The 21,378-nt window shown below is 49.3% G+C and overlaps 1 protein-coding gene across 5 annotated transcripts; it reads left to right on the top strand.

Annotated features, from left to right (window-relative positions):
* Positions 1-571: 571 nt before the first annotated feature.
* akap1b (A kinase (PRKA) anchor protein 1b) lies at positions 572-21,146 on the top strand. 5 transcript variants are annotated; one of them, XM_006641043.3, is made up of 11 exons: positions 572-733; positions 8,716-10,598; positions 13,026-13,159; positions 14,434-14,560; positions 15,034-15,161; positions 16,153-16,330; positions 17,259-17,409; positions 17,898-17,965; positions 18,467-18,540; positions 19,252-19,317; positions 20,727-21,146. In XM_006641043.3, the coding sequence occupies exons 2-11, from the start codon at positions 8,741-8,743 to the stop codon at positions 20,787-20,789; spliced, it is 2,847 nt and encodes a 948-aa protein (XP_006641106.2). In that variant the 5' UTR covers positions 572-733; positions 8,716-8,740; the 3' UTR covers positions 20,790-21,146. The 5 variants fall into 5 exon arrangements, with proteins under 5 accessions (XP_006641106.2, XP_015223206.2, XP_069040210.1 ...); XM_015367720.2 differs by lacking the exon at positions 572-733 and adding an exon at positions 793-877; XM_069184109.1 differs by lacking the exon at positions 572-733 and adding an exon at positions 910-978.
* Positions 21,147-21,378: the final 232 nt, after the last annotated feature.

Genomic DNA, 21,378 nt, shown 5'->3' with positions numbered 1-21,378 from the left:
CGTGTGTGTGTTAGAGAAGGTGCAGCGCTGTAACCTCTGTCCTTGTGTGTGTACCTTTTCCGGTTCAAGTTCAAGTTAATAAATGTGTTCAGTCCTATTCCCCGAGTCCCATGCCTGCTCCGTTCCGTACCGAAACCCGAATTCGTTACAATATTCTAGCTCCCAGGAGGTTTATAACAATGAATGAGCCCAGCCCCACGTTAAATCAAGTAACAGCAGCGATTCTTATTTTCACACCAAAAGCCAGGCAATATGAGCTGCCCGTGCCGTCAGATTCTCTCAGGCCACCATCCGTGAACACTACGAGCTTTTCTCGTCGGCCCGTGACGCGTCCCCTCCTCCCAGCCTCGCGATAGGGGCAGAGGTCGCCCGCCGCGGAAACCCACGCCATGGCGGCTCCTGGCCGCCCGGCGCCGTCCCGCCGGCGAAGCGCCGGGCGCCTGAGCCAACATGGAGGCCGGAGGGGCGCCAGTTTCCTTCCTGCTCTAAACCCCGCCTCTCGGGATTCGACGCCTGGCTCGGAACCTCCGCGAGACCCGCCTGGCTGCCCGGGCCTGTCGCGAGATGTGATCAGCTGTTGTGTCTGTTTTTAGAGTCCAGTGTCCGGACTGCCAGCACGTGGGGAGGAGAGACAGACAGAGAGGGGAGCACGCTGGGGGATTAAGAGAAGGGCACGAATCTGTTTAGATAGTCGCATACAATTCACGGTGGCGCTTTACAAAAAAGAAAAACAGTAAGTATACGTGCGCTTCGTATCCCACACCATGTGCGGCGGCGGCGAGGCGAACGGGGCTGTCGGCTCAGCAGGCGTGTTAATAGTAGCGTTAGATTTCCTGACGTAGCAGCGACCTATCAAACCTCAGGGAGCACCGGAGCCGTAAGTTAACTTTTCAGGCGAGCCTTCCCGACTCGAGTCTCCGAACTGGGTTTTTTTAACCCCCCACCACCACCACCACCACTCACCTCCGTGCATTCCCAGTAGGTCTTTGCTGTAGTTTGGAAGAACAGAAAACGGGATTATTCATTATTTTTTGTCCTTTCTCCACACACACCCCCCCTCCTCTCGGTTGGGCACAAAGACACCGAAGGAGGCTGCCTTGTTCTGGCCCGGAGCACCGGAGTATCGCACCGGCTGGATTGAGGGGGTCGCCCGCCCGCGGAGGCGGCGTGTGTGATTTCGAAAGTGTAGCCGTTTTGAATCTTTCGCTTCTCCCTCCCACCATCACCACCTCCCTGGCCCCCCGTATAGCGGCGCGGCACCGCCTGCGACCCGAGTCGAGGAGCGGGGTGGTGTGGTGCGCGCCGCCGGACCGGAGAGGTACAAAGACGGCGAAGCGGGGAGGTTTGAAGGGCCGGAGCGGTGATCCTCATGGGCTCGTTAAAACCCGCTAGCGCCCGACGCCGTGCTGAAGGCCGCCGGTAGCCGAGTTCCCGGTGAATTTGACGGAGGAGAGCGATTCCGTTTCGGCGGGTCTGGAGGTGACTCATTCTCCTCATTCGCCCAGTGACCAGGAGCGCTGCGGCCTACCTCGCCTTCGCAATATACCGCATACATATACTACAGCGGCATCGCTCGTTTTGCATTGTTTCCTTGGTTTTTGTCGTCTGCGGTGCCGCATGACTGGGGTGGAATGAGATTGTTGCCTTTCTCTCTCTTTTTTTTTTAAAATTCGGTTTCCCCACTGGCGAAATGTAGCGGGGATGGCGGTGCACCTTCGCTCGTCTTGTAGCAGCTTGCAGTCCCTGCTTTCTGCAACGTGCCTGACGATGCTTGTGTGTGAGGTTGTCTGTTAAGTTTCTGCTGCAGAAACGGGGCTTTTCGGAAGGACGCCGGCGTGTTGTGTGTGTGTGTTGGGTGGGGGGGGGTTTCCGATTAGACCTTGCGATACACTTAAAATCGCCCACTTGCTCGGTTTGTCGACACGCCGGGCACACACACGGCCAGCCCGGTGTCCCTTGCGCCCGCTTGCCAAGGTCGCGGCGCGGCCGCAGTTATTTTATCTCCTGGTTCAAGGTGAGCTTTGGAGGGGAGGCGGTAACGCTTCATTAAGGACGGGAGGTTAGGCCTCGCGTGCCGGTCAGAGCAGCCGGGGAGATCCTCTCCACGCGTGGGGAAACAGGTGTAGGTCACGGAAGCAGACGGCGTGCGCGTCGCTCTCCCTCTTCTTCCTCCGCCGTCACCGGAATGTCGCTTTAAAAATGTCGCCGTGTGCGCTTGGGTGTGTGTAGTCGTGGGCTACCTGCCTGCCTGCGGCTACAAGCCGCCTCCCCACGGCGGGCGAGACAGAATCCCCCTGGGGCGAGTGCACGGCAGCTCTTCGGGAGGTTAGGCGCCCGTAGTCGTTGTGGAATCGTATCGTTGTTGTGGCGGGATGAGTGCATGTTTTCTTCTCCAATTCGCGAGCAGCTGTGAAGTTTTCAACTGACATACTTGTTAGTGAACTCCTCCTGTTGGAGTTTTAGTGGTGCTTCATCACTCATTTTCTGTGGTGCGGTTTGCGGTTGCTTTTTCCTCAGGTTTAGATGAGGTGTGTTCACTTAGTTAATGGTGAAGCCTGGTTTTTCATGTTCAAAGCATTTTTTTTATACAACTGCAAAAATAAATGTGTCTGTAGGTGAAGCTCAGAATGCCTTAACCGAGTTCCTCGTTGTGAATGGGATGGCTGCTCCTCGAGCTGGCCCTGGTGATGTTAAGCATCCACTTGTGTGTGGTGGATGATTTCAGCATGAGGAATGAAGGGCCCTCTACTTCCCCGGATAGCCATGAATCAAACCACAGTCAGTCCGCTACTCTTCTGCCATCAGACAAGGTGGCTGGAAGGTGGAGGAAATGTTGTGTGCCACATTGAGCTGAATGCATTGTGGAAGGTTTCCTGCTATGGGATTGAGCACTGCATGTTTCATCATTGTCATGGCTGTGGAGAGGGGAGTGGGTGACGTTATTGGCTTGTTTGCGGTTCTTGCCGCCACGTACTGCTTGGTGCTGCTTACCTGCTCAGTCTCCTGTCCCGCAGAGGTTGATCAAGCTAAAGGTCTTTTTGGCAATGCGCACAAGGCAGGCAGGAAGGCGGTGTGATCCCAACTGGAGCGGAGTGAAATACTGTAAAGGGGACCCGGATTGATCTGAGCCAAGGGCATTTAGACCTGCCGTTCTTCCAGCACCTCACACTGCAGGACTTTCCAACAACCTGGTCTTTAATTATTTAATTGGCCCGTGCAGCATGCAATTAAATAATTATGCAATTGACTGATGTTACAACATGCTAGAATGGAGAAGATGGGGAAGGAGCGCTTTGTGTATTTCTGATCTCTTAACTGCCAGGGTAGACTTGACGGTTACCTCTTGTTTTCCTGAATGACTTCTCACTGTGGAAGCCTGGACTTGGTTAGGATTCACAGTCCACCCCTGCAGAAACGGGGATGATGTTGGCAGCCTCTTTCAAGTCAGTCAGAAACGTAGGGTTACCTTGCGGTTTACTTCTGTTTTTAAAAAAGGAGGATTCAGTCTGCTCTGCGATTTTAGCTTTTTAGTATAATTTTGTTTCCGGTCTTGGTTCTGGTAACCCGAATGCGGAATTGGAACGAGAAGCACAAGATCTGATTTTTTTTTTGTGTGTATACTTTGCCTTGAAGGTTGTTTACACTGGCGCGGGGTTTATTTTTGGTTTTTGTTTGCTCTGACTTCTCACATCCCTGTCGGGGTTTTGGGCACTGCGCTGGTGCTTTGGCTTTCCCTCCTGCTTAACAAGTTCTGTGCCAGGTCATGACCTTCAAATCTCTTCTGTTTAGTCAACACACCACCTTAAATTGAGTCAGCTCTCGCCTAAGTTAGAGTAAACTACACCATACTAGCAGCCGCGCACGTCGGTTTCTTTTAAATTTAAGAATCGGCTAGACTGTTTCTCAGCTGGAATAAATGTGGCTTTGTCTTGAGGGGGAGCATGGTATTGTCGTAAGTGTTTCTTGAAGTGAAGTCTCTTGGGAATACTGACAGCTAGTTCGGTTTGGCTTGGCGGTACAGTTGAAGAACGTGAAAGGGTGCTCATGAATACAGTGCAGCGGTGGAACTCGTTGATATTCAAAGATGTTGGCGTCTCAGAGGTTGCCTGAAGGGCGTTGCACATCCTTCAGGGGGGACTTGAGTGTGGCCGTAAATATGATTCCTCTAGCGCTCGGGAGGCTAGTAATGGTGTATGTACAGCGCTTGTCTTCTGTTTTGCGTTGTCATTCTTTAGTCCGTTGGTCACTTCCAGCAAATGGGTCAGCCAGCTTGACCTCCGTCCACTTAGCTAGGTGACAGTGGTCACTAGTGCACCACGGAGAGAGATTGTGTGACCCTTGGGCACTGGAGAATCCGAAGTGGAGTCGTGCCGGACAAGGCAGTGAAGGTCGCACCCCCCCAGGATTTTAGTGCAGTGTGATGGGCTGTTTTGATCTTCCATTGGTGTGAAGGGCTCTTGCTAGCATGTTGCTCTCCAAGTATCCCTGACCACCTGTCCCTGGAATCCCCACATGTTCCTCCAGCTATGTTAAATATAGAGTGAGGGTCATTGTGAAGACTTCGGGTTTGCTGGTAACTTTTACCTTTTTTTTTGCTGATTGGTGCAAGTCTCCTTGCACCCATAGGAATAGTTTGTGTAGAGCATGTTTACCCCTTTTTGACATCCCCAGCAAAGAGTCTAGGGTCTCCCTGGAAAATGAGCGTCTTGTTTTTCTCCTCTTCAGCTTTTTCGTTGTAGTTCAGAAATGTAGTTGAATTTATTACATTGAGGAGAAAAGGGAGTGATGAAGCTTCATGCAAAGGAGGAGGAGATGGAGATATTTTCCTGTAATCTAGTCAGACCTGCCTGTTTTTTTTATGTAAAATAGCTGGAGTTATTTTTTTATCTTAGTGTTTCACAGATCAGGGTGTTGAAGGTCTCCAGTTTTCTTGAGAAGGAACTAATTTCTTGTGCTTGGGAAGCTTAGATCAATACTTGCCCTGTCCAGGACAGCCTCAAAGGAGCTGATAACAGTGTATTGCTTGTGTCCTTTTTTATGACGAACCAGGGTCATTGAGCCTGTGTTATAATAGGTGGACAGCTTGACACCACTGCTGTGCTCTTGTAGCATGAGCTGGTCCGCATGTGGGATGTTCCTCCTGGCCCAGGACCCTGTGATTCCTCAGTGAAGAGTCCGCTGGCTTTCCTGAAGTTTTCTGGAGACTCACGAGAGATGGATATGTGGTACGCTACAAATGTGGCATTTCACTTCTTGAGACAAGTATTTCGACAGTGGTGTTGGATGTGGCCAAACTGTAAAAGGTCCCCAGAAGCCATAGAATAAAAATGGGGAATTTGTGTTGATCATAAACTTTAAATAGCGAGTTGCATTCTGCTCGGGAGATGTATATGGTTTAAATCCACGTGTGCTGGGCTATGACAGGCAGAAAAGAATGTCTTTATAAGGACAAATCATAGGTCACTTATATAATATACATTAACTTGTGTTGGTAGAAAGTATTTTATACTTTGGACATGGGACTTCTGAGTTAGTCCTCACCTTGTGGTGGAGTGAGAGAATGCTTTATGTGTCTCGGAGGGCTAAGTCAGGGCACCTTCTGTATCTCTGCCTCTGGCCAGCCTTGTTTTGCACCGTCTAGTGCAAGACCCTGTTTCAGGTCACCAGGCCTGAATTGCCCTGTGGGTCTGAGACATTTACACTGCTGTACTTAAGTATAACCTCCTACCTGGACTGACAGACATTCAGTAAAGCTCAGCAGTCTGCCAGCATTTTCTGATTGTTTTAAAGTGGTGAGTATTGGCCTATGTGAAAGGTGCAGAGGATCAGCTGAATGCATGTTTGCTTGCTATTTTCGTTCGAGGTTGGAGGAGTTGCAAGGAAAAAAGCTCAGTTTGGTAGAAACCCAGTCCAGCAGAAGGCAAACCCATGAAACAGACTGTTTGGGGCTCTGTGTGCTCTGACATGCCAAGTTTCTTATCTTATCTTGGGAAGAAAGTCAGGTGTTTTTGCAAGTCCGCTTGTCCCGCGAGTGCCACTGCATGCTGGGTCTGTTGACTCGAATGATCTTCTCAGACTTCAAGGTCATATCCAGGAGGGAGGACGGAGGGTTTGCACTCTTTTCTCTTTGCGTCTCCTTGTGCCGCTCCTTTTCTTTGGCCTGTGTTCCGTCATGCTGCGCCAGCCTGCGAGAATTGAAGTCCTGTTTGCTTGTGACGTAGAGGGTCTCTCCTGCGGGTGGGGATAGCAACCTAGAAGTATTGTGGCAGGCCGGGGTGTTGCCCCCTGATGCATGCCAGCAGCAGGGCTGTGCCGAGCGGTCTCCGTTAAGGAAAGGCATGCCAGTCCTCCTTTTTTTAACTTGCGCTGAACTTGCTTCCCAGCCAATGCATAGACAGGAGCAGGGCCTGGAATCCTGGAGAGCCTGCACAGATAAACATTAACTTGGAGATGCAGCACTACTTGGTGCAGAGAGAGGTCTGGATAGTTGTTTTTTTCACCTTTCTCTGTTGGTTTTTTTTTGTGCAAGTCTGCCTTTTATTTGAGATCAGAATCCTAATTTTGCCCGTGTCCAGGAAAGCAGTTTTACTTTACTCAAGAGCTGCTCAAAGTGTAGCAAGAAGAGCAAATGCTGAATGCCTCTCCTAAGTGTTTGATTCTGTTCTGTGCATGGCTGTGATGCAACACAGTTTTTTTCTTGTTGATCACTATGCTGTACGCTTTTAGCGTCTTGCAGCAGCACACGGTGTCATGTCTTTTGTCTGTGGCTCTAAAACCAGTCACTTTACAGGTTATCGGCAGGTTCTTGTGCTGTGCTGGTACAAAAACTCTTTTGGGTTTGTTTTTAAGTCGTGCTGTTTAGTTGGGGTTTCGTACAGTTTGTTAGTGCTGACTGAGGTCTTCAGCCAGACTTCGTTGCTGTTTTGCGTGGGGAGTGGAATAAACTTGTTTAATTTGCATCCATCAGAAAAGCTTTCTTTTAGTTTGGGAGGTGTAAGCAGGGGTTATGAGCATCCAATGAAGTATGTGTCTTCATCCTCTTCTGCACAAAAATAAATGGAATGGCAGTATCAAACCAGTTTGAGAATCCATTTAAAATGAAGAGGTCCCTAGCCCTGGCTATTTAAATCGTTCTGTAACGCGGGACTGGCTGCCTGGCCAGAGCTGCTTTTGAGTGCTTGCTAAGACGCAGAGTGTTTCTTCCTCTTTATTTCCATCTCATTCATACCTCATCTCTTCTGCACTAGCACAGTAGACTAGTCCCAGTAGCCACCATTGGAAGACTTTGTCCCATCATGCACAGCTGGTTCTGTTTCACTGTAGGCAGTGCTTCATCTGTTCTGGGAACCTGCCTCTGCACTGTGATTCTGATTAATCGAGCCTAACTCGCATGTTTTCAGCACCTGGTTAAGAACCATGTAGAAGGGAGGGTGGGCCAACTCCAGATAAACATCCCAAACTGGAGTTGCATCCAGAAACTCTCTGGCAGTAGTGCAGACCAGCAACTCATTGTGCCACCTAACAGGTTTTTTTTGTAACTTTATGAAGTGTATTAAATTTGGTAAATGTATTATTTTTCCTTTTTTCCATTTGCAAGCCCACCCAGCAAAACAAGTTAGAGGTTACTAAAACATTGTGTACGTACAGATGTCCGACATTAGGTTCTTGTGTGTTCCCATTTTTATCTTAAATACAAATAATTTATACAAATATAGCTTATCACTATTCAGGGGAGCTTAGTAATTGCTCTGACCTACCGGAGTCAAAACATGGTTTTGACAGAAGCAGGTTTTACAGTCTCTTCTAAATAGGAGGCTGAAGAGTTCATGGTCACCAAGCTTGTCCTCATTAAGTATATACATGTGTCCCATTAAGATTCTTTAGAGCTCAACTGGAGCACAAATTAGTCGGGCAATGCTTAATAGGCCAAATGGAAGTTTATCTGCTTCTCGTGTCAGTTATCAGTCAGAAGTCAATACTTCTGCAAAACTGCAAGTTGCATCCTTGATGATAAACACCCTGTTTCCTGGAAACAGTTGAGTTGCGCTGAGATTTCTTTGTGCACATGTATACCTTAAGTACGTTTTGTTTGTGCATCTGTTCCCTAGCGTTTACTTCGTGGGGCAGTGTTGTGGGTTTGCCCCTGTTGCAGAAAAGGGAAGAATCCTTGACTGCAGTGAAGGAGTTGCAGCTGCTTGGTTGCAGCCTTCCTGACGTTTCAGACAACCGAGCGTTTGTTTGCGAGCGCGTCACAATTGCTCTTTCAGTCCCACGCTGTTCTGGAAGGGCCCGGGGTGAGGGCAGCGCCTGGCCTCCGATCGGAAGCACTGCAGGAGAAACCTTTTGCACGCCCAGGGGGTGTGGTCAGGTGCCTGCACGGCTCGGCTCCAGGGGTTCATACATTTTACAGGCATTAGGGGAGCTTTGAATTGTTGAGCTGCGAGCATCTTGTTGTTCTCCTGAAGCACCTCACAGTTTATCCTTGTGTTTTGGAATAGGCAGGGGCTATGAACTGCTAGCCAGAACAGGACGGCCACTTCAGGGTTTTCCTGAAGAACCCAACTAGGCCGTCACTTGTCCATTGACGTGCTGCCTCTTCAGATCCATGGGCTCTTTTGCCTTGTTTTTAATGTGCAGTTTTGTAAGTCCCTGTTGGAGAGGAGACTTTCATATAAATGATTGATTTGTTTTTTTTTTTGTATTTTAAACCCCCAGGTGTAGCTGCTAGGGTCCAGAGGAGATGGCGTTGAGGTTTCGGTCGTTCTTCCCCTACACGTTGCCTGGCGTGCTGGCGCTGATAGGCTGGTGGTGGTACACCTCTCGCAAGAAAGGGCGACTCGCCGAGCGCACCAAGGAGGAGGCCGCCGGCGCCGGCACGGTGCTGCCGGAGGCCTGCCGGCTCCCCGCTCCCTCCGGCGAAGGAAGCAATGGGATCGTGGAGAAGAGCTGCCCCCGGCAGGCCTCGGACAGGAAGCCGCAGAAGAGCAAGAAAGACGCCGCAGAGGAGCAGGAAGTTGTCGCAGAAGTCCACACCGTGATGGCGGAGCCACCGGCCAAGGAGGAGGGCCCAGTGCCGTCCAGCGAAACGCTGGGAGCCCCGTTAGCCCCCTCCGACGTCGGCGGCTCGGTTGCAGAGCTTGATGCCAAGGCCGAGCCAGCGTTGCAGGAGAGCAGGGCCGTGCCCCGCCTGCTCGAGGCTGCCTTCCCCCATCGGCCAAAAACCGCGGAGCAGAGCCTCCTGTTGCAAGGACCAGGGGAAGCTGGGTTGAGTGCAGGCGCTCCGCTGCTGGAGGGGATGCAGGTGGCCACAGCCTTCATCTCGGCGCCGGGAAAACAAACGACCAAGAAGGACGAAGGCAAGGCAGCAGTGCTGCCGGCCTCCCGGTCGAAGGAAACCAAGATCTCCTCCGCCGCGGAACTGGCCGAAGCCGTGAGGCCGGAGCCAGAGGGAGAAGTGGCGGCGGACAAAATCGCGGTGCCTTTCGCCGAGGAGCTGCAGCCCGGAGCGGCGAAGGAGAGCCTCTCCTCCAAAGGCGACCTGCACGCCGCGCCGGCGGTGCAGGACCAGAGCCCCCCATCCGGTCGCAAGGACCCCCCCTGCTCGGAAATCCCGGCAGCTTTCGTTTCCTCCTGCCACGTCGCGTCCACCCCCGCCCAGCCGCCCAAGCCTGGGGCGGAGGGCGCCCCCGAAGCGGAGGGGTACAGCAGGCCCCAAGAGAACGGCTTGCCCGTGGGCCTGGCGGAACGGCGCGGGAGCATCGATGAGCTGGAGCGGCTGGCAGCCGGCCTGATCACGGAGGTGATTTCGGCGGCTGCGCAGGAGGTGACGCTGGTCGGCCGCCGCGGCGACGCGGGGAATGGACAGGGGTGCGGGGCAGCCGTGGGGGAACAGCACTCGAGGAGCGCACAGGAGGATGGGGAGACGGGCGGCAGCTGCCTGGCCAATGGGAAAGCGTGCATGGTGTGTGACCAAGTCAAGGGGGATGAAGGCCAGACAACCCAGGAGGTGGAGCGCTCGGCACAGGAGCGCTCCGGCGCAGCAGCAGCACTTGCCACGTTAACTTCGGAAGGAGAGGATACGAAGGAAGAGCCGAAAGGAATGCAGGCGCCCGTCTGCCCGGCCGCACGGAATGGCTCCTTACCGCCTCTCGCGGAGGAGAACGGGATCAGTGGGAACAGCAACAGGTGGAGAGCTGAGAGAGGGCAGAAAAGTCACTCCGTGGGCTTGGCTGAGGGCAAGAAGGAAGCAGTGCCTCAGAGCCTGGTGAGGCTCCAGGTGGAGGAGCTTGCGGCTGGTGCAGAGGATTCTGGGTGCAGCACGTGCCAGTCGGAAGATGGGATCAGCAGTGAGGACCTCCTGCAGGGAACAGGGCTGTCCTGTGTGGTGCCCGAGAGCAAAGAGGACCTGTTGAATGATTTGGTGGTGGAAGTAGCCTCAGAGGGGCAGTGTACAGGGTCGGGTTCAAGTTCAGAACAGTCTCCAGCAGCAGCTGTGCTACCGACGCACAGAACCACATGTGCGGGCAGGGGGCTTAATGGCTCCTCCCTCAGGAACGGAGGACACTGGACAAACGAAGCAGAGGGAGATCATTCTGGAGGTGAGTTTGAAAGTAACTACAAGCAGAAATACCAGCCCAGGTCGTGGAAGCCTGCTGCTTTGCGTTTGTTGTAGCTGAGCTGTCTGGTGTTTTTTCGGCACCTTCAATTGTTCGTCATTCTGGATTATTTTGCATTCCAGTTGAAATTGGTTAAGAAGGTGTGGTTCAGCATGTTTGTTACTTCAGGTGCAGTTTTCATCAAGCAGCAGTGAGCTGAGATAAATCAAATACCAGAAGAGATGAGGCTTTGTCAAGAAGTTCTCTCTACTTTTGACGTTCTCTGATAATCCTGTGCAGTGGTAGTAAAACAGCAGCCATGCAAGAGTACATCTTGCTGTGTGGGTGCCTTTTTGCTGAGATGCAATATGACTGTTTCTAATTTCTTTGGCTTTTTTGTAATATACACTTGGGACATTTCTGTCAACCTCTATAGCAAGGCTTTATATGTGACAACAGGGGATCGGCATAGAGATGTATGAATAGAATTGGTTGCCAAATGTCTTCGGGTTTGCCAGAAAATAGTTTTTTGCTACTACATGACAGGTGTTTTGAGCAGAGTCTTGGTGTAGGGCTAATGCAGCTTTCTTATGGTCTGCCTGTGGGATGTTAACACATGGCAAGATTAGGAAAGAGTAGCACACTTCTTTTGGCCCTGGGGTGGATATCTGTCTGGACAGTGCTGGTGATGACCACCTCTGGCACTGTCCTGGTCACTGCCAGGAGAGGCTGGGTATTTCCTGAATCACAGCCCTGACTTCTGTTCAGGTTCCCACCTAACACACAAAGCAGATGAGGTTTGATGCTCTTTACTTGACTCTTAAGCATTTTTCCTTTGTTCCGCAGTAGCGTATGCTAGATTTACTCTTTTTGTGGGTTAGGCTTTGGATCTTTACGATTGCATGCTTTCTGTTGCTATGTTTCATTCAGCAAAAATTTAAAAATTAGGCTTCCTTTCATTTTTCTTTTCAAAGTATGTCCGTAACTTGTGCCCAGATTGAATTTCAAACATTGATTCTTCTGCTGTAGAAGCATACTGTTTTGGAAGGTTTTATAAACCTTATTAGAGGCTGCTGTAAGAGGCTTAACAACAGACAAGGAGCATACTTGGAAATGATCTAACAGATTGAGGCATTGATGTGCAATGTACAGAAATATTGCAGTCCCTACGTAAGTGGTGTCTCCAAGGGGCTTGATTCTTACTATCAGCAGGTTTTAACTGAAGCAATTTAAAACTCACTGTAACACACATTTTAATGTAAATGTTTTTCAATTCTTTAGATATTGTATGTGGATGAAAAAGCATGCATCTTACTTAGTATGGTTATCACCACTGTTAACATGTAACAGTGAACAAAGTAGCACTTTCACTGGACATCATTGTAGTTATTTCCACCACCTGACTTAGCTGATTTTATTCAATGCAGTTTATTAACTTCACACCAAGGGAAAATGTACTTCAGGAAGAAAATGGTACAAATGTTAATATTGAATAGCAGTTAACCCGTCAAAACATAACTTGTGTAGCATAACTTTTATACAAACAAGATATGGAGTGTTTAACAGCTTTGACTTGCATTCTTTTGGCATATAGCCTGCAAAAATAACTTTTACGTTCCATGTCGTATAAAGCGAGAAATTCAAAGTAGGTTTTTGTTATTTACAAGCAATCTAGCTTGATTATTGCACTATAACCTTGCGACAGAGTATGTCGGTATGGATATTGGCACAGGAATGCTTTTTCCCCAGTGGTATTCATAACTATGTGGTGGATTCTGGTGGATGTGAGTAATGCATCTGAAAGACCACACTACAGTGCATGTCTGGTTTTGCATTCATTTCAAGTGCTCACTCATAGGTGTGGGTGAAATGCCCCTCGACTATAGACTGTCTATAAAAAGCAGTGCTGAACCATGTGGTCACTGAAAGGTGCACAGTAGCATATATAAGAAACAGCGCAGTTGCTTTGTTTCTGTGTTGATGTACTAGCTAACAATGTCAGCTGTGTTAGATTTAGGTTACTGTGGAAGCATGTACCAAGATCTTGACCATTTTACTGCCAGCATGCATGCAACGGATATTTATGCAAATATTTGATGGAAGTTTTTTCAAGTTTCTTTCCCTTTGTAGCCATCTTTTAAAATCTGCCATACAGGTGCTTCCTGTAGCTTATCCGGGTGAAGACCTTTGTGGCATCCTGCAGGTGGGATTCCTGAGAGGCAGGGAGGTGTAATTGGAGGACTGTGCCCTGGTGCAGACAGCACAAATGTTACAAACGGCTCTAGTGAGGGAAGGTGAAGCAGGTTTCCCACTTGGACATGAGAGCCTTGGGTTCCTGGCGCGGCGCTCTGGTTCTTCGTGTGATTGAACGGTGCTTGGGCAGCGCAGCAGGGTGATCAGCGCTGTAACTGGCCGCTGTGCTGCTTGCAGGCTCCGATGTCAACAGCATGGACTCTGTGGACAGCGGGTGCACGCTGGGAGCCGGAGAGGCCAAGCGGGGCACCGGCCAGCCTCCGCATCCGCAGAAGTCGGAGCTCACCATCTGGGAGATAGAGGTGCCGAAGGTGAGACTGCCTTAGCAAATTCTTATGACCTTGAGTTCTACCAAAACCGCACACCATCGCAGGAGGCTGGAATAGAGGAAAAGGAGATTTGGTGTTTGAATGCATCTGTGGTTGGCACATTGCTGTTTTTTTTTTTACCTACGGTCCATTCATGCATCCTGGAAGGGGGCTACACAATGGAGACAGAAATGTCAGGCAGCTCTGCTCTATATTTTTGGGGGGTTTGCCTGATGGTGGAGTCCATATTTTGAAGAGTGTAGCAGGTTGCCTTCGCAAGGAAAGCGAACCTGTTTTACATTGAGCTACTCTGCTTCCTTTGAGAGGAGGGGAGAGACAACACTGGAGGTCCTTACGTGGAAGAATGTGACACCCACGATTTAAGTTATAGACCTGAAATTAGAAACCATCAGACAGACGTGGCTCTTGCCCATTATTTTAAAGCAAGGTTAGCTTTGCATTACGCTGACCTGCAGGTGTGGTGACACCTGGCTCTCAGGTAGTTGGAGGAGTGTAAGGGGAATCGAGCTGTCTGTATGTTTGAAACACTCAGCTTAGTGATGCTCCACTGCACGTCACTATCTGGAGTGCCGGAGGAATAGTACCGTTTCACACATTTGAATATTTTAATTAGCTTGAAAGCTGCTTCAGCAGCCTCATTTTGGAAACTGGGGGGTGGATTACATTCAAGATGGTGGTGAGGGAAATTACTGGTGCGTTAGTCTACCCGACCATTAAGAATTTGCTCAGTGGTTAGATAAGACTTGTTTCAAAGTGTTCCTGAGAGCCATCTACGAGAGCTGTTTCATCATAAATGTGCATCTTTGATGCTTACAAAGAATCTCTTTGTAATTGCATGTAAATCAGGAATGCATTGTCCAAGTACTATGTGCAATCACAGCTCGCATTGGATGCTGCCTATCACAAACAGGAAAAGTGACATCTTTTTGCCAATCGGTAGTAACCCAAGATCAAAACCACCCCCAATTTTTTTTGTTTTGGATCAAAACACAAGCACATTGTCTGTCAGGTGATTAGGATAATACTCAATACCTGATAAAAGCTGTATGCGACTGATGGGAGGAGCCAGGTGAGAATTAAGGTAAGTCGTTGTCTTGTTGGGGAAACGTTTAGATGAGAGTGCTGAAGCATCTTCTTTGCTCTCAGGTAGTGGGTTGTTTTTTTTTAATCTTCCAAGAACCGAATGAGCTTCTGGCCTTTGTATCTTCTGATGTGATGGGGGAATTTTTAGTGTTTGTTTTTTTTAATTTTCACAGCATCTAGTTGGGCGATTAATTGGGAAACAGGGAAGATACGTGAGCTTCTTGAAGCAAAGCTCGGGTGCAAAGATCTACATTTCAACACTGCCTTACACTCAGGAGTTTCAGATCTGCCACATAGAAGGTGAGTGGCAGCATGTGTGGTGACCGCGCCCCGCTGTTGATGCTCGGTACTAGCTGGGACCCTGGCAAACCAGTCCATGTGGCAGTGTCGGGGAACCACCCGGCGCGTGCAACTGTGAACACGTGAATTGCTTTCAGGAGAGCATGAATAGAAGGAGATGGCTCGCAATAAAGAAATGCATATCGAGTTTTTGCTTGATTTAAAGGGCACCACCTGTCCATCACCATGGCTGCTCCAGTGCGTTGTGCTTGTTGGAGCCCTGATGTGTACATTTTGAATTGATTCGCACCAGGGAAGGGGTGCATGGACTTGTCCCAGCTAGCAGAGCTTAGTATGGAGAGTTCCATATCAATGGAACAAGTAATAGGTTTATTCCATGCTGAAAAAAAAGAAGAAAGAACACAACGTTTCGGCCGTGGAGCCTTCTTCAGGTGTTCCATATCAATGTTTTTTTTTTTATATCCACCCCTAAGGTACACAGCAGCAAGTGGACAAAGCGCTGGGGCTGATTGGGAAGAAATTCAAAGACCTGGACCTCACCAACCTCTATGCCCCTCCTCCCCTCCCGCTGACCCTGCCATCTCTGCCAATAACGTCGTGGGTAAGCAAGTGCCTGCCGGGGGTCACATGCAGGAGCCAGGCTTGGGTACCAGTGCCTTTGGAAACCCTGTTCACTCCCCTGCATGTCAAGATTACTCCCTGCTTCTCTCACACCTCACGCTGATGTGTTTGTGTTGACCTGCATCTGTGGGGAAACAATAAAAAAAGACATCCACATTAGAGGCTGTGTGTGTAAAGGTGTAAGATTTAAATCGAGGGGTTGTGTTAAAATTGTATAATCTGCAAGTAAGGCCTCATTTAGAGTATGGTGTACAGTTTTGGTGACCACGTTGCAGAAAGTGTCCATGTTCTGGAATTGGTTCAAACGAGCAATTTCTTTTCTTGAATGGAAAAGTTTGAAGGGGACTTAATATGTGCGTTGCGAACGCTCAGGGGCACTGAGTCAGTCTAGTGGATGCCTTCAGACATGCCAGTGAAATAAACTAGCAGGTACGAGTGGAATCTGTGGAAGAGCATTTGTTGTGAACAGGAGGCAGTTCTTCACACAAAGGCTTGTGGGAGAAATGAATCTTCGCAGCCATGTTGTTGACGCCATGTGGACAGAATGGTATCAACTGCGTCATTTACCGCTCTCTCAATTCACGAGCAAGTCTGTTAATTGGAGTTGCTGGTTTTTGATAGTGGCACGGTGTTGCCTTGATGAACCGGCCCTGAAACCGTGCAGTTTTCAGATGCATCTGAACCGAAGTACGTTCCGCAATGCATGGAACACTGGTTATATGTGGCAAGGCACTTCTTTGGAAAGCTTGACAACAGAACACTTTATTTAAGGTCTAAGAAAGTCCAGGAGGTGTTTTTGGAAAGGTAAATACACATGTTGACTAGAGGAGCTCACCAGGCAGTACAGGGGATTAAACCAGCTCTGGCTTCTTTTTATTTGTCTGTCTCAACATGTGTGTTGGGATTCGCGGTGTTGTCCCGCAGGGGAGTTTGGAGTCGGAGTCATGCTGATAATCCGCTCTGTCTCTCAGCTCATGCTTCCCAGCGGTGTGACGGTGGAGGTCATCGTGGTGAACATCGTCTCGGCGGGGCACATGTTTGTACAGCAGCACACGCATCCCACCTACCACGCGCTGCGCAGCCTGGACCAGCAGATGTTCCTGTGCTACTCTCAGCCTGGCATCCCCACCCTGCCCTCTCCTGTCGAAGGTAAGGCGGCCACATGGTTTCTGAGGAGGGGGCCTTTTTTTGCGGCGGATCCAAAGCTTGGCAAGTCCAGGTTCTTCCTGACAGTGGCGGTACCTCGCCATCCCACTCTGGTTTTATTCCCTCCAGTACCCACACCAAGCATGGCCCACAGACACAAGTCCTCATTCTGGCTAGAGCTTCCCGCTCTCTGGGCTGCTGGTCGCCTCGGGTTTGAAAGGAGAGCGCAGCAGCTCTCTCAAAGGGGAACTGCAGTCCCCATTTCTTACACTGGTTATTTAGTTTCAGTAACCAGATACATTCGTTGACTGTGCAGAAAATTTTTACAGATTCCAAATTTATGAAATCATTGTCCCAAGTACTGTCAGTCGCCGTGTTGCAAACCCCCTGGTCTCTCCACAGGTGAGAGATCACACGTTGTGACGTGATGCAGCCCTTCCTGCTCTCTAGTCACTGTATTGACTAATGCGGTACAATGCGATGTAAGAGCAAATAAGTACAGGTTGTGCAGCAGATATTTCATCATGTTCCAACATGATCTGCATGCAGACTTAACAAGTAGTGTTTGCTCGCAAAAGTCTTGATATTGAAAGCAAGAGATGTATTCACAAACTTGCTTCTTCACAATGTAATTGAGCTGCATCACATGTGATATAAATTGGAGGTTTTACATGTTGCTCTGTACGTTTTACTTTCATTGCGACCTGGAATACTCATCGGGGCTGATACTTTTTGACCCCAAAATATGAAAATAGCGCAGCAGTTCCCCTTTGATGCAGGTTGTGTGACACGAGCCTGCTGTTGGCATGGTTACCCTGAGTGCTCCTGGGGCGGGGGGCTTGTGGGGCCCCTCTCGCCCGCTGCGCCGCCGCCGCCGCCGCTCGCTTGGCGTGGGCTGACGGCGGCGGGTGGGGTCTGCCGTGTGTTGCAGTGGGAGTGATCTGTGCCGCCCCAGCGGTGGAGGGGGCCTGGTGGCGCGCCCAGGTCATCGCCTTTTATAAAGATTCCAACGAAGTGGAGATCCGGTACGTGGACTACGGTGGCTACGAGAGGGTCAAAATCGACCTCCTCCGGCAGATCAGGTGAGCCACCCTGTTCCTGCGAGGGAAGTGTCATCTGAACCTTTCCGCTCCTCCTCTTCATTCCCCCAGGGTCACTGAACTTGACTTTCTACTTGAAGCAGCGTCAACTAATAGTCTGTGTAGCTTTGGCAAGCGGTGTTGCTACCTTCTATCCTGCTAGAAGTCTATGCTAGCTGCTAACCCCATGTATGAAATCGGAGCATTTACCTTTATCTTTAATACTGCAGTCATTAGGATTAAGTTAGAGTGCGGACCTCTGTTAGCGGTTTGATTTTTATGGAGCTGTTCTGCAATGGCAAATTGCTCATTAAGAACTAAAGCAGTTTAAAAGTATTGGTGGTTTGAGAAAAGCCCAAATGCCCCCTTGTGGTCAAATGACATATTGCTTGGAAATCGGTTTGGGCGAAGGAGGAGAGCAGGTGTGTGTTCACATTATGGCAAGCGTGCTACAAGGATTATTTTGTTTGTTCTTGTTTGTTTTTTTTTAGATCGGACTTTGTAACATTGCCTTTCCAAGGAGCAGAAGTATTATTGGATAACATTGCACCCCTGCCAGGTACGCACTGCCTGCTAGATCGGACTTGAAGGGGAAAACCCAGCATGTGGGTGTCCACTTCCGATTCTATAGGGTTGGTGTGTCTGCAGTGTTTTATTCCAGTTGGTCTCTTTAAAGAGCTAAGTGGGTTGCTTGTCAGCTTAACTGGACTACTTAATCAGTCTCTCTCAGCTCTTTGGGTTCTGCTGTTTTAAAGATACCTAGACACCTGCAGATACACCAGCTCCCTGGGACCAGGGCTGGGAATTCTTCAGTGCTGAAGCTAGCAGACCCAGCCAATACAATTACAGCTTAAGTGAAGAACTTTGTTTGGTTTCTGCATTTGCTTCCCCCCGATCTAGATGCTTTATATTAAGATGGAATATATTTATATCTAATCAAAATATCAGAACATTTTTTTGTCCTCGGCATCATTGTGATTCAACAGATATCCGCCTGAAGCTGTAACAGCTGTGTATTTGTCTTAACAGTTTTGTAACTTTTTGTCTGTATTCCTTCTAGGAGAGGACAGATTTTCTACAGAGGCAGACTCGGCACTTGAGGAAATGACCAGGGGGGTTGCTCTGCTAGCACAGGTGAGAAAACCAGTCTAGATGGCCTGCACTACATTTGTCTTTTGCACTTTAAATTTGCATGGGTGCATCTGTTATCGAAACCAATGTTTCCCCCCCCCTTTAATAAGTTGAGCTCGAATAACAGGACTGTGAGAACAGGATACTGTTTCCCAGAGAGGCTGCACCTGTCTTCAGATGTGGGTCGCTGTGTGCTGCGAGAGCCCCGACTGACCAACCCCACCTGGCCAATTACATCCTCGAACCCACAACACTTGGGTCGTAGCGCTCAGCTGGCACCAGGCAAGGGCCTTTACTGGCTGAGCCCCTTCGGGACGCCCTGGCACTGCACCGGCGGTTTTCTGAGGCGTCGGTCGTGCTGTAAGGTGGCTCTTGGCAGCGTCAAGGTGGTGCGGTCTTGCTGTGTACCTTGAGCGTCATGCCTGTTCTGGCACAATGTGGCATTACTGTTTAAAGGGTCCTTCACTCTGTATGCATTTTAAACCTGTTCTGGGTAACAAAACCCTGAACCTCCCACTGCTGCTATTACCATCCCAGTGTTCCTGATTTTGCTCTGCTTAGTCAGTTTTATGCAATGCAAAACCCTGGTTCATAATGGCTGATTAGTGTTCTGGGAACGTTCAGAGTTCTGAGCTTTGCAAGTAAAAATAAACCTATGCATGTTCTTCAGATAAGTGTTTCTAGATGTTTAGGATTGTTTTGCCCTTTTTTCAGGTCACAAATTATGACAGTAGCACTGGCCTCCCTCTGATACAGCTGTGGAACATGGTTGGGGACGAGGTAGGGAGATTTTTTTGTTTTTCTTGTGTAAATGTGCACCCAAGGCCAGGGTACTGACTCCTGACCGGAGCACATAAGGGGGTCCTCAGAACCTCATGAATAATTTACTTAGCATTTTTCTGGACACTCCACTCAAAGCGCTTTACAATAAATGGGGATCCCCTCCACCACCACCAGTGTGCAGCCCCACCTGGATGATGCACTAGTACACTCACACACACCAGTGCGGAGGAGAACAGACTGCTGAAGCCAGTTCAGAGATGGGGATAATTAGGATACCATGATTGCTAAAGGCCAGGGGGAAATTGGCACCTGCTCTTTTCAAGAAACGCCCTGGCATCTTTAATGACCACAGTGAGTCAGGAGCTTGGTTTTACATCTCATCTGAATGATGGCACCTTTTTACAATATAGTGTCCCCGTCACTATACTGGGGCATTAGGACCCACACAGATCGCAGGGTGAGCACCCCCTACTGGTCCCACTAATACCCTGGGGGTCTCCCATCCAGGTAGTGGCCAGGCTCACACCTGTTAGCTTCAGTGGGCTGCCAGTTGTGAGTTGCAGGGTGATGCAGCTGATGCCTATTAGGATTACCCTCTTATTAGGGTTTTTCTTACTGATCATGCTGAAGCCAGCTTTCTTTGTTGTTGAAGCAGCAGACTGTTCTGATGTCCCCATCACAGCTGTAGGATTAGGAGTGTGTGTCAGAGGATATGAAGAATCCATGATGTGTATTTTACTATTGTCTGTGCTGTAGCTGTGGCAATGGAGTCTGGATTTGGATGTTTTAAAAGCTTGAGCACTTATCTCTCCTCCTGGCCCTGGAGAGCTTTAGTGTTGTTTTTTTCCCCCCCAGTCTGAGCTCCTTGTTGACTTTGAGCTAATCATTGACTAACTTGTACTTCCTCAGCACCATGTTCCTTCCTATGTTTTCAGTCTCTGAGTGGTTTGAGTTCTCCATCAAACCTGCTGTGCTGCAGGTCTCCAGGAGTGAACAGTGAGAGGGTGCTTAGTGTGCTCGCTAGACAAGAAATAGTGAGCAGGAATGACCAAACAGATGTAAATATTTAAAACAATTAACCAGCCATATGTGGGTCTTAGAACTGTTTTTTTTTTTGCCTTGTTCTTTAATGTTCAGTTATCTTTTCTATCTTTGCTGACTGAGTCCCCAGTCCTGATCCTGCATGGGCCCCTGGTGCAGCATCAGGTTTTCCAGGCCTCTCTCTCAAAGCACCGGCATCGGGGGAGGAAATCAGTTCGATTAACTGGATCCCGTCTTGCTCCGAGATGTCGGTTTTAGGTCACCGAGACCTGGAAGCGCGGTGGCCCCTCAGGACCAGGATGGGTCCCGACCTGTGGTCCCACCACGGTTTCTGATCAAGTCTCCCTTTTTGTCTCGTCCTGCAGCTGGCGTCGGTGAACCGGGCTCTGGTGGAGAGAGGGCTCGGCACTTGGATAGAGAACTTCTGAGCCCCGCTGGCTAAAGAGCCCCCCACCCCCTCTCCTGGCCTTCCTGTACACGTTTTCCTTTACTCTGCACACTGGAATTAGGCTTGGCAGCTGAGCTCTGACCGTACTGAAATGTTTTACTTCATGGATAGCACTTCCTGCTAGTTTAAATCACTGTGGTGGGGGGCGTTTTCTTTGGGAGAAGTGGTTCGTGCTCACGTTTTTCCTGACTCAGTGTAAACTTTTTATGTCGGAAGAAAACCAATAAACAAAGAACCACTTTCTCGTAAGCCGACCTTCCCAAAAGTGAAAATACTTATGTCCTTGTAAATTTCTATAACGGTATCTCTATAGTAAACTAAATAAAGATGAATCAGATTTCCGTCCACCCTGACATTTCTTGCAGCCCTTCGGCGCACTGTCCTATGGAGTAGCTGTCCATGGAAGTGTAGCTGTGCTGAATGAAGGACCTGCGCACTGTACATTTGTGCAGAATTAGTTAATAAAGGCAGTTTCCCCTAAGGCAGGTCTTGACATAAGTCTGAGCTCCTTTCCAAGGAGCTGGGGTTTAGTTTTGAAGATCCATTCCCAAAGCCAGGCTCTCAGAGGT

Source organism: Lepisosteus oculatus, chromosome 26, assembly GCF_040954835.1.
Source record: "Lepisosteus oculatus isolate fLepOcu1 chromosome 26, fLepOcu1.hap2, whole genome shotgun sequence".
Taxonomy (NCBI): domain Eukaryota; kingdom Metazoa; phylum Chordata; class Actinopteri; order Semionotiformes; family Lepisosteidae; genus Lepisosteus; species Lepisosteus oculatus.
The sequence above is the reverse complement of the archived record's forward strand: the minus strand, read 5'-3'. Positions and strand labels throughout refer to the sequence as shown.

Coding starts and splice junctions, on each gene's coding strand:
- akap1b (XM_006641043.3), top strand. CDS start 8,741: ATGGCGTTGAGGTTTCGGTCGTTCTTCCCCTACACGTTGCCTGGCGTG. Junction 17,966..18,466: donor TAACATTGCACCCCTGCCAG/GTACGCACTGCC, acceptor TATTCCTTCTAG/GAGAGGACAGATTTTCTACA. Junction 19,318..20,726: donor GGAACATGGTTGGGGACGAG/GTAGGGAGATTT, acceptor CTCGTCCTGCAG/CTGGCGTCGGTGAACCGGGC.